General features: G+C 39.8%; 1 protein-coding gene across 1 annotated transcript in view; it reads left to right on the forward strand.

Annotated features, from left to right (window-relative positions):
- Positions 1-12,877, forward strand: part of cfap46 (cilia and flagella associated protein 46) — a gene marked incomplete at both ends in the record, with an annotated part of 43,178 nt that overhangs the window by 19,378 nt on the left and 10,923 nt on the right. The window contains 18 exons of the mRNA XM_083987578.1: positions 339-414; positions 695-830; positions 922-1,105; positions 1,541-1,694; positions 2,260-2,483; positions 2,612-2,743; positions 2,832-2,993; positions 3,417-3,565; positions 3,953-4,051; positions 4,128-4,182; positions 4,528-4,680; positions 4,980-5,180; positions 5,281-5,387; positions 6,051-6,233; positions 6,394-6,532; positions 7,617-7,814; positions 9,215-9,403; positions 12,202-12,288. Coding sequence (XP_083843704.1) covers positions 339-414; positions 695-830; positions 922-1,105; positions 1,541-1,694; positions 2,260-2,483; positions 2,612-2,743; positions 2,832-2,993; positions 3,417-3,565; positions 3,953-4,051; positions 4,128-4,182; positions 4,528-4,680; positions 4,980-5,180; positions 5,281-5,387; positions 6,051-6,233; positions 6,394-6,532; positions 7,617-7,814; positions 9,215-9,403; positions 12,202-12,288 — 2,628 coding nt within the window. The remainder of the gene's footprint in view (positions 1-338; positions 415-694; positions 831-921; positions 1,106-1,540; positions 1,695-2,259; positions 2,484-2,611; positions 2,744-2,831; positions 2,994-3,416; positions 3,566-3,952; positions 4,052-4,127; positions 4,183-4,527; positions 4,681-4,979; positions 5,181-5,280; positions 5,388-6,050; positions 6,234-6,393; positions 6,533-7,616; positions 7,815-9,214; positions 9,404-12,201; positions 12,289-12,877) is intronic.

The raw sequence follows: 12,877 nt of genomic DNA on the forward strand, positions 1-12,877 counted from the left end.
GATATTCTTTCCAATTTGACACTTCTTCACCACTGCTGTGACCACAACAAGTCTTATTCTCTCTTGTTTTAACATATTTGTGTTATTTTCTTCTGTATGGGATTCAAAGAGTGAATGTCAGAGATGACCAACATAATTTCAGCCAGTAATGCAACTGTGTGGAGGGATCTTTACAGATACAGGGGCTGGGTTGTACACAGGACAAGGTCAAACAACATTTTATCTTATACTGTACATCGGTGATCTTAAAGTGCCACCAATGACCCACAACAACCATCAACAATGCTCTTCTATCACTCTTCTTCCAGCATATTAATCTAATCTGTCTTCTACTTCAGAAACAGGGCAAAGTGAGAGGTTTGCTGACCTTGACGTCACCGCTGCCACATGGGAGTTCTAAACATGAAGCAACAGGTGAGTTGAAAAAGGACCAGAAAGAACTTTACCCTCTCGCAGGTGACTTCATATTTGGTTTTACTCCCTGCTACAGCTCTGATCATTCTCTGTATCTCTGCTGTAAATATAGGATAACACAAAAATAAGTTCAGGATAGACAATGAATTGCAACATTTCCATTCGGAGTTCTACTTTTTTGGAACATTACATTTGTAACATCTGCTGTACATTGATAACAGCTTGCTTTCACAAGTTCACAGATGAATCTCCTGAAAATAATTTGTTGTCTCTATAATAGATGAAGAGGACCTAAACCTGAGAGCAGCCATTTACAGCTTGTTGCTCCACATCCACATTGATAGAACAGATTGGAAAAGTGCTCTCCAACTACTGGACACAGCTACTAGAGACATGCCTCGCAGCAAACAGAGATTGTAAGTAAAAATGGAAGAAATAAAAAAATACTAGAAAGATAGAAAACAGAAAGACAAAGGGAAATCCTAATACCTTCTGTGTTTTAACCAGACCTTTGCTGAAGCATCGCATTCTAGTGAAAGCACGACTGGGGGAAAGCATATTAATGGACATGCAGAAGTTTCAAGATGAAGGAGAACAGTGCTGTTCATTTATGTGGCATCAGGTGGCACTGTATGCTGGCAATATAACCCAGCAGCTGACCTGCTACCAGAAATCCATCACATCTCTGTCGGTAATACCTCTGTTCTGCTACCGTTTTATATCATTACCAAAAAGAGGATCCATCCACAGATTAATTTAGATCGATCATTTTTGAAATCTGTCATATGAGTGATTCTGCTCATTAAATCTACTATTTCAGTTATAGACCTTTGGTTTGAAACAAAGACGATTGAACATGAGGCTCAAGCACCATCTAGTGGGGCCAGAATGTTATTTCATCTTCTTTCCAAGTCTTAGCTGTAGTCTGGATGGTGCAGACTGCACATATTGTTTTAGAGCACCATGCAGCGTCAGCTCTAGCTCCAAGGGCCTTACCATTATATTAAAAAAAAAATTTAAAAAAACTTGCCTGTCCAACATGAATAATGGAAATTTGTTTTTGAACAAAGCACAATCAAAATGTTAGAATAGGATACTGAGGTTGTCTTTTGTGTTTGTGATGCAGAGCACAAAGACTAAATGGCAGAAGGTCAACCTTATGCTGGAATTTGGAGAGTGGCTGTATTGTCACAACTTCCCCAAAGCCAGAGCCCAGCACCACGTTCAGTGGGCCATAGACGCCATTCTACAGCTGGAACCTGAACAGGTAGAGGGAGCAGGTGAGCCTTTAAATGACCTGTTACTATTCTAAATTATCCCATGTTGCATTCTAGACTCAAACGAAAAATGTCAGATATCTGCATCGAGGTACCCATGTGAGCATGAAACGGATATCTCAGAGGCCGTAAAGGCTCAGCTGTTGTGTTGTGCTGTTGCACATTTGCCTGTACACTTTTATTTTAGGGAATTCCTGATTTTTTAAACTTGATTAGTCAAAGGGGAAAAATGTCTCCTCTGCCTGATCTAGAAAAGGGTCACATCACAGCGTTGCATCAACAATGGAACAGTGTTTGTGCTTTTGTTTTGTAAAGAAAGAAAAAAAAGAATAAACCAAGCAAATATTGTTCAGAGGAATAGCAGACAAAGACACAGATTTCAGCCCCATGTGGACACCCACTGAGACTCTTAAGTCTCCTGCCACAAGCATGTGAAGATTAGAGACTAACTGAATATAAGTCAAACAAAAGGTTGAAACTAATTACAGAGATGCTGTTTGTGCCTCTATCTCCCTGTCTATCAGTCTGTCTGGTCACAGTAAAGCGTGTCTCTCTATCTTGAATTTAGAATATGAGTCCAAAAAGAGGGATTTCCGTTCATTGGAATGTGAGTCTTTGGTTGGAGTCCAGGGATTGTCATTCATCCAAAATCTGTCTGGTCTGAGGGAGGTGCGATGCCTCGACTACTTAGTCCGGGCACACACTCTGCTCGCTGTCATGGCAGACAGGACTTCACCTGAGCACCAGCTGAACCTGCTCAGAGCCTACACCTTTGTACTTCAAATTTGGCAGGTACTGCATCTTTACTGCAATCTTGTACGTCACTCAACTTTGGCAGTGTTAATGAGGCTGTTTTCTCAACACAGATCATATTCGAGTTGAAAATTGAATATGCATTTGTGCATCGTATTTTGCTGCAGGTTGCCATGGCAGTTGCTTGTGAGATTTCCAGTGAAATGGCAAAAACTCAGCAGCTCCAGCCTCCTCCCTCAGCTGGATCAAAGAAAGGCAAAGACAAGGGAAAAGGCAATAAAGATGTAAAAATGAAAGATGTAAGTTCACATATTATTTAAAAGCTTTTCTGCATTATATAGCAGTAATAACAAGAATAATAGCGTTTCTATACCTCGTTCTTGCCAGAAAACCGCTGCAGAAGAAAGACTTGGGTCTGTTGTCCTGGATCAGGGACTTCCTTCATCACCAAAAGACTGGGCTCGTTACATCTGTCCTGACCAGGCCAGGCAGATATTCAGTACCAACAGTAACCCCCACTGTATCAATAAACACAGCATCACCAAGCAGGCAAGTCTCTTTGTCACAGTTCCCAGTTTAATGACTATCTACTATTTCTGGTATTATCTCTGATTTCATTGCTTTCAACATAGCATGAATTGTATCCACTGGTCGTCAGATCAAAGACTGGTTATCAGTATAATTAGAAAATATATAGTATGTGATAATCTGTGTATCTATGCAAACCTATACCCCATTACCCATCTTGTGTCTATCTTCTGATTGGACTGTCTTTGTCCAATCACTCAGTTTTCTGTTTTGTATTTGAACAAAAATGCTCTTTTTTTTTCAATATCTTGTACTGTATATGTTGCAGCAGTAGGAGTATAGTATATAACTCTAATGCAGTTGGCCGTAGACTCAGACACCATTGTATCACCTCATTTAATAACTAATAATTTGTTATTATTTTTTGTTGTTGTTTGGTTTTAGACTCAAAGCCTGTTTTATCTTGACCTGCTGGAAAAAGAGCTTCACTCGCTGTCACTGGATCACCTCACCCTGCCCATAATGCATCTAGCTGAAGTTATTGCCCATGACCTTTTGGCAAGGCAGAGCCTCACTGATCTCTACAGACTTAGGTAGGAGAACTCTCAAGAATTGAGGCGACTTTGCCATTAGAAGTATAACATACTCAAACTTTCTGCTCAACTGTTGTGAGTCTGAAAATGTTAATCAGGTGCAGTGCTAAATCGGGTGGGTACTCCTTCATTATTTATAGGGATATGAACAGTGCTGAAATAGGCGTAGTGTATTTTTTTGTTCTGTGTGCTCCAATCCACTATGTTTAAATTGTGTACCAGAGTGAATTGACTAAAACCAGCTAAAACAGTTAAAATCCAGGAAAGGGAGAGATTGAGCATCAACTCAACGCCATTCACATTCAGAAATTCAATTAATTCCGAATCAATCAATTTTTGTTTTTTACCGTAGTTACTTTTTCTGTTGTTCTTTTCTGGCCAAACTAGAATTGTGAGGACCTGTTGTCAACTGGGTTTAGAGACACTTTCACCATATCGGGAGAAGCTCAACAACTTGTGCAGAATTCAAGAAGAGGAACAGATGGAGTATGTCGACATTGCAATACAGATTTAATGGCTGTACATTTTTTCTTTAATAACCAAATCATACTCTTGCTTTTAGGTGCCATAAAGTGATTGGTTTTTCACAGGAGAGCAGAGGTGTTCACAAAACCCAGGTTGGCCAGCTGCTCACAAAATCAGAAAATGATTTTTTTTTTTTTGAATCAAAGGCATTTACAAGATCTACAACTTCTAATTAACTCTATTTTATTACTTCATAGACAATGATTGTCAAGTGACCATAAGTAACTAACTATAGTCAATACCGGCAAAGGAAATGTACCATACTGTATGCTCTAATTACCTCTATACTTTTAATGTAACACTGATTGATGGTAGATTAATCTAACTACTAGGCTCATCTCATAAACTTCAAGCTGAGATCGGTCTAAGATCTTGGCATTTCTTTTCTGTTGCAGAAAGAAAGTGAATTGTCCCATACTGTCTTTGTCATTTTTCAGAAAGCCAAGGTGGATGAAAACATTGGATTGGGACGACAGAGTATGGATGCACGTACTCAGGACATTTGGCTGGATAAGACTGAGGTTTGCCTCAGCGTTGGGCTTTATCAACCTGCCAGAGAGCTCCTGGCCAAGGCTCACTTAGTGGTGAGGGTAACCTAAAAGACAAGAAAAACATTGCTGACAAATGTCACCATGTTTTTAAATCATATCAATGCGAGCAACACTGATTTGATTTTGGTTTTACTGTCATGCCATACCACACAGAACCACCATTATATCTGATATGGTGACAAATATTTTCAAGTTATTTGAAAGACAGTGTTATCCTACAATCTGTTATGCAGTGACATTTTGCTGATGGTCTGTCCTGGCCATTGAAATATTTAGTTATTTAGTCATTCAGTTTCATTCGGTTCAACTCATATCCTCTCTACATTCTCTCTGTCCAGGAGGTGGCAGATCAGAAGTCAGTGGCAAGAAGTTTGCTCCTTATGGCCACTTTGGCTTGTGAAGAGCAGAACCATGCCCAAGCTCTGATTCTGCTGGACAAAGCCCAAGCCCTGGGTGGAGATGAGGAGTTCTGGTATCAGCTCACCCTCACCAAGGTTAGAGCTGTAGTAGGCCAGAAACTTGATGGTACACAAACCAAGGTATAGATTCACTATTATTTAACAATCATATAAAGTACAAATACACTCAGTTTGTTTACTCAGTGAATACATTTTACGCTGTGTTCATTTTCTTTCACAGGTTGATCAGATAATAAAGCAAGGCTGTGAGGCTCTGAAGCTGGTTCTGGAGCAGCGGATAAACAGAGTCCCAGAGATCACATTCTTGATCACCTCATTAGAGATGAGGTAACACCATGAAATCAAGACTGATGAATGTCTAATTTTCCCTGGTTGATGCTTTTTTGTTTTTCTTTAAGATTTTTAACATTTTCTAGCTGCACCATAAACAGTTTTAAATGTATTTACACATTCAGCTGTTGGGCACAAAGTTGCCTAACTTCTGGATTTTTGTAAAATTAAAAAACTTAGTTTATTGTTGACTGACCTTCAGCTCTGGCTGTCACCGACCTCCATGCAAAAGGGATGTTTTGGTTTTCCATCCATCTGCCCACGTTTTATGGACAAGATTGACAATAATGCCTTTATGGAACTTCTTCAAATGTGTCCCATTTGGCACAAACTTTCACTTGGTCTTATTAGACTATAGTGATTTAAGGTCAAGGTTTCTTCACGTGTCTTTCCTTATGTTTATTGTAGTGAAAACTGTAGAGGTATACCTCTATTTGCAGGGCGTGATGAAGACTAAAGACTGATCATTTACTCCAATGAAATCTAACTGTATGAATTATTAAAGAGCACTTTGCTTGTAAATGGAACATATTCTTCAAACTGCAGGATGCAATCTAAGCACTTAAGCCAAACACACTGAATGAAATTGTGTGTGGGCATTTCCCTAACATACCCACACATTTACATAATCATGTTTAAATGTGATGTGTTACATTCCAGAGGTGCCATGGAATATATTCGGGCCATTGGTGATGGAGAACCTGGAGAGACACTCTGCACTGAGGCTGCCCAGAGGCTAATGGCAGCCTGTGATACAATCAGAGAGTGTGCCAGTAGTTTCATTAATCTCAGCTATAGAGAACAGGCAGTAGAAGCACATGCAGAGTATGCACATGGTATGAGGTAAGTCTGTCAGGAGTTACTCAAGACCTGACTGGAATATTCTACAAATCATACAGTATACGATTTGAATACATTTTTATAAAGGATAATTTCCTGTCTCACTCACACAATCTGTGTTCTCTGTTTTGATGAATCTGTACACCACATGATTCCTATATAGAATTTTAGCCAACCATTCAACTGATATAGAGGAGAAACAGCGCTTCCTGCTTAATGGTCTTTCCCAAATGCACCAAGCTGTCACAGTCCAGGAATATATGGTGCTGAATGCTCAGAGCCTGCTCCCACCAAAGGAAGAGGTAAGTGCATGAAGAAAGTAGGAAGGAAATCTCTGAGTGCACAGACACGGAAAGTTTTACACAGTTTTACGTTGTGAAATACTTACTGTGAAAGTACTAGTGAAAGTCCATTTGTTTGGCTACTCCAGCTCAGATGCTGAGTTCTGGCTAAAATTATTGGCCCAACAATGACCTGTGCAGATGGCAAAACTTTTGATCACATTTAGAATCTGAGCAGGTTTTTCACTGTTGAGAGAAGAAAGAAGTTTTCCCATGAAATGCTGTTCATGCCAGAGTGAGTGGTCGCTCTGTTTGTATCATCAGCAATTTCATTTCCTAAGGAGTTTAATTGGCTAAATCTCAATTTAGCTGTTGCATGAGGTTATTAAAACCTGTGAGTTCTTGGCTGTTGCATGTTAGCTAAATATACATGCATTTGTGTGCACATATGTGTGTGTTGATGTGTGTATCTCACAACACAGTTTAACAATGTTCTGACACAAACAGATAAAGCTTCAACTACTGGTCAACAGCAGATGGGTGTCAAAATCATATTTCTTCTACAGATGAGGTTATCTGAGGGCTTCAGAGCCAGAGACAAACTGGCATAACACGGAGTGTGGCCTTCAGTTACAAAGAAACAATTTTATAAAGATTGATTGAGCAACTCTCACACCTGCTGCAGATACTTGTTCTTTCTATTTGATTAAATAAATCTTAGTTGGATGTTTGACTCTGCCATTGGAGGCTGGATTGTAGCTGCATGCTTTCAGCAGATGGTGCTGCTGTACTAGTAAGTTCTGACATCCAGCCTGCATTGTAAACAAGAGAGACAGCAGCGTAAACCACCGAGGCCACTCTCATGTATTCACATCTAACTGAGCTCCATTTTCAGTTCTATCATGATCAGATTAGTGGTCTTCAGTCTCATTCAGATCATGGACCCTGTTTCCCATTTCTCATATCTTGCAGTCACATCTGGATATTTGTCTGTGAACTCATCAATACAGTACAACCCACTCATTCAATTTAACCTGTCACGGATTAATTGTTTTCAATTACAATTTAGATGTTCCATGGCATTTTCTCTTTCTGTCTATGCCAGAGTCATGGAGTGTCACTGGCAGCCATGCGGAGGCTGCTGCGCCTGCGACTGGCTCTAGCAGAATATTGTCTGGCCATGCTGGAGGAACACTGTGATGAGAAGAAACGCCACGCTCTGTCCCAGGAGAGGAAGACCTCTGCTGAAATAGCACTGGAGGAGTTTACACACTGCACACCTGAGCCCAACTCTATAGAACAGGTTACACAGTGCACACGCAACCTCTCCTAAATGTTACATCATCTTTGAGATCACCTGGAGGCCATGTACTGATTGGTAACATGTAACTATGTAAGCATCACGCATGGGTGGCCTCTTTGATTACTTGGCTACTTCACCATATATGGACGATACATTTTCCCTCACTAACCACAGAAAAATACAAACAGGTAAAGCTAGAAAATTTCCTTGCAGAAATTTTGAGATTAGCACAGGGGCCGCTGCCAGGGGTGTGATCTTTATCAATATGGGAATCAAACCGACGATCTCAAGGTCAAGACAGAGCTAATCCGACAGACATGATCATTTTTCTCCGAGCACTGGCATTGAGTAGCCGTCAACCTGTTTGTGCACATTTGTGTGTGTTTCACAGAGACTTCATATAAATGTAGGGTCAGAAGTTGATAAACTGCAGCGATATCAGAGGAGTCAGGTCTCAGTGGCTCTGGCCTGAGGCTCAGAGGTTGCCACAGCAATTTGAGGCGGTTGCCATGACGATAGACGCCCCCCAGGCTGAGGCAGGCTGAAATGTTGAGAAAGAGGGCCATTTTCTGCCTTTGTGCTGGTCTCACCTGGCCCTCACTTAACAAACTTGCGTAGGATTTGTGTAGATCCTGGTGCATCCTGGTGTCGCGTGTTATTTATGAAAGGTGTATTTTGTTATATGGTGTAAACCTGGCATCTGAGGACGATCGTACTTTAAATGGAAATCAAAATATGGTCACCCTAATGTATACAGTATATATCATGTATATTGTTTACAAATCTTTTTTCTGGATTTTAGTTGGTAATATTTTTTTGTGAGCTTTAAACATTATTTGGAGTATACTATAGTCAACCAGATCCTGAAATTTCATCAAATGTAACTGAAGGAATATTGGATTTGTGTGTTCTCTATAATGCTTCCTACTAATTATCCTTATGGCTCTTTTTTGTAAAATGAAAACTGAATGTATAAATGATTTGCAGGCATTTCCCCATATTTCAATACAGTAAGTCAGATGTGGAACAATCATGGAACAGTATAAAATATACAATCCTTTCTCATCTAACAACTCTTTTGTCTTATGTAGCAGAGCAATAATTTTTGACAATTTCTTTTTTGTATAGTTGATATGTGATTTCCAACTCAAGTTTACTAGAAATTTGTGATTCTTGAAGATTCTTCTCTCCTCTTACTTTTGTAAAAAAAAAAAAAAAAAAATCCTGGTGAAATAGATTAAACCTGAGGTACTATTTGCTCCCAAATGAATTCATTTTCAGCAAGTTTCTGAACATTAATCAATGTGTCCAAACAAATTTAAAGAGTCTTGTGTTTTCAAATAAATGCATTGCTTGTGATCTAATTCTCATTTGACCTAACTTCCTTGTGTGTTGTCCAGGAATGGTTGAGTGTGGGCAGTACTTTGGGGCAAATGGCTCTGGGCCAGCTGACAGCAGTCAACTCTCACTCCTCGGAAAACATGGAAACTCGAGCTTGCTGCCTGAATCTAATGGGAAAGTACCTGAGATTGCTGGCTGTGCAGGAGGACCCCATTTATCTGTGTGCTCTCTGGGACAAACACAAGCATGTAGGCAACACAAATGTCATGAAAGCTCTCCCAACACTTGCATATCATGCATACACATGCACATTAGGGTGCATCAAAAAACACAATTTTTGAATTTTGATATGGCTGGGTGCTAAAAGTGTTCCAATATATGTAGAAACAACACATGCAAAATATTTTTCCAATACATGATGATTTAGGGGTGCCACCGCACATCTGTTTTTGTTGGATAAAGGGGTAATCCGTGCTCAATGATCGCCATAGAGCTCTGAGGTAAAAAAAAGACTCCAGCTCAAGAAAATTGAGTTGATCTTTATGTTTTTGTGTTGGGTATACTCTTATTACATATTACTACCATATCTGTAGTTGTGTCTTTGTATATTTGTATTTATATTTTATATGGGTATTTGGTGCCCATTACATCTGGCTAACGTTAGATAGCAACAGTTTGCTAACCACAGTCTAGCTATGTTAGCTAAGCTATTAAGCTTAACATCAACAGTATTCTAGAGTAGACAATGTCATATATAGAGTATTGATGTCTCATGTCTATTGAGAGTAGCATTGTAGTTGTTAAATTAACATTTTAAATATAGGTATATTTGCGAGCACATCTGTTAGGCTAGTGATGTAATGGTAAGTTATCATTGTAGCCGAATGATGAAGTTAGACTAGCCTACAGCTAAAATTTGAGACTTATGAAAGCCCCGAATTGCAGCGCATTATGCAGCACACAGCCTGTTCAAGGCAACAGCGAGATACGGGCTCATTCTTTCTGGTTTTGAACGCTTCATCACCCATTAGCATTAAAAAACGTAAAACGCATGTGTATTTCTCCACAAATCCTGCACCAAGTTCCTTTAAGATTGAAGTTTAGTTAAAGCAGAAGTAAGCGATCCGGTCGTTTTCGCTAATGCTGCGTTCCAGGCAGGCTTTTGGAATCGTAAATTACAGCTTCAAGTCACAACTTACGACTTTGTAGCGTTCCAGGCAACCCACTCGTGTTTTTCCGACCTGTTTTACCGGTGAAAGTCACTATAACGGCCACTCGTAACTTCCGACCGGTGAACTCGTACCAGATCGAACTGGTACGACTTCACGGTCGGAAAAATACGAGTTTCCATGAACACACCATAACAGTCCTCGTCCCTACGTCGCCACATTCACGGCGTCCCTTGGCTGCACACACAGCCCTGCATGCCGTTCTCTCTCCTCATTGGATAAAAACTGTAGGATACGATAAATGTTTTCTCCTCGACTCAGAGCAGAGCAGAGTGACTGACAGACCCGTGTTTCAGACCAAACACTCTATGTAAGTGATTGCTGTCGGAAGATATAACTATTTAAGACTTATATTAACACAAATATATCACTTACTTCTGCTTTAATGTCAGCTCTTATCATTAGGCCCTGTGAGTTGTCAGTGAGTTAGCCACTAGAGAGGGTTTGTTCTTTTAAAAGGACAGTTCAACATTTTGGCAAATTGGCACATTGCCATAATCCCTATAGCCTAGTCTTAGCAGTAGGTTTGTTACCTTTATATGTCCGTGCAAGCTATTTTTAGAACGGCGGAGCAGAGCCACCAGCTGCTCAGAGCTACGCTATGGAGGCTAATGGGATTTCTTGGTTTCCCCTCATCAAACTCATCAAATACACAATCCAACAACTCCACAACGCTCTGGTGGACAAGTTGTGACCTGCACATTCACCACGCTATGAGATAATAACAGAACATTACGAGACAGAGTTGTTTTAGAGGTAAATTCATGCAAAGCAGCTGATGCGCATTCCCGGCAGGAGCAGTTTTCCGGCAAGCAGTCTATTTCCCTTGAAAACAACTCTGTCTGGTAACGTTCCGTTATTATCTCATAGCGTGGTGAATGTGCAGGTCACATCTTGTCCACCAGAGCGTTGTGGAGTTGTTGGATTGTGTATTTGATGAGTTTGATGAGGGAAACCAAGAAATCCCATTAGCCTCCGTAGCGTAGCTCTGAGCAGCTCACGGTTCGACTTGGCCATTCTAAAAATAGCTTGCATCGACAAATAAAGATAACGAACCTACTGCTATGACTGTAGGGATTATGGCAATGGGACAATTTGCCAAAATGTTGAACTATCCCTTTAAGTGTGTCAGTATTGCCCCTTGTGTTTAACAGTAAAGTCAATAAAACTTTATACTGTATGTGTGTCCGACATCCATCGCTGCTGCACAAAACTCAGGGTAAGACCACGTAAACATGTCCTATTGACTGCCATTCATTTTGTCTATAGGAAAAATGAATGGAGAATTTTGAAAGTTGAATTCTGGGAAATGCCCAAGTTGCCCAAAGGCCAGACAAACTAATTTTACTTTGATAGCCCTATAGAACATGTTACTGTATAAGAGTTCAATGTAATCAACATTTCCTTGTCAATTTTTTGGCAATTAGATTTTCAAATAATTGCACATTTTTCGAAAATTTCACAAAACTTTGTGTGTTAGGTGGCACCCCTAAATCTCAATGGATTTCCTCAAAACTTTGCAAAAGTCATTTTTATGTTAATTGGAACAAAATGCATTGCCAGCCAAATTGATATTTTGAAATTAAAATTTCCCATTCAAATTTGATGCACCCTAATGCACATGTATACACTACAAAGGCAAATCAACTGGATGATGTTCCTGAACAGAGTGAAAAGCTGATTAGCTTTTATAGTGAGAGATGGATGTCGCTTGCATAATTTAAGACTTAAATCTTCATACTTTGTGATTATTGGGGTGTTTCATTGTAATCACAATCACAATCAGTGTTCTGTAATCTGGAAAATTCTTTGTGTAGAAGGAGGCCTGGACTGACCCTAAAACCATTCTTGTGGAGGAGGGGAATTCAGAGAATGAGAGAGACAGAGAATCAAGCAGAAACAAGGTAAGGCTGACCTCCTGATTCTAATCTGAGGTCTTTATACTGAAGTTCTGCTCATAAATCAAAAGCCCCCAGAGGTAAGTCGCATGGTGCTAGGCACTGTTATCATACTGAATGTCAGAGCAAAGACATCTCTGTCCACATCGAACACGGTGCAGAATAAAACGGTGGCAATGGTGTGATTCTGTGGTGATGATACAAGATTGAATTTTGACCAGGGTGTCTGCTTTGAGATTACTGTAACTGTAAACAAAATCTATGATTAGTGCCCAGGTGCCAAAAAAAATGTGGCAAATGCTTTCACAGACACCTTCAGTCAGTTAAACTCTTCTGCTTTTGTCAATGGAGAAATCAGAAGATGAAACCAGATAAAATGGCCATCTTTTAAATAGCTTAGAGCTGTCTAGCCATATGATAAACATGAAATAGAATATGCCTTTTAAACCACTTAAACTACAGCATTTAGTAATGCAAATGCTAATTATAGCAAAAACATTATTCCATCTCTTTAACTTCCATGACATGAGTCTGTCGCAATCAGGACAGTACATTTCAGGCTGTAAAGAGATTCCTCACATCACTTCAGCTGAAG

This window comes from Trachurus trachurus (assembly GCF_905171665.1).
Source record: "Trachurus trachurus genome assembly, chromosome: 15".
In the NCBI taxonomy this organism is placed as follows: Eukaryota; Metazoa; Chordata; class Actinopteri; order Carangiformes; family Carangidae; genus Trachurus; species Trachurus trachurus.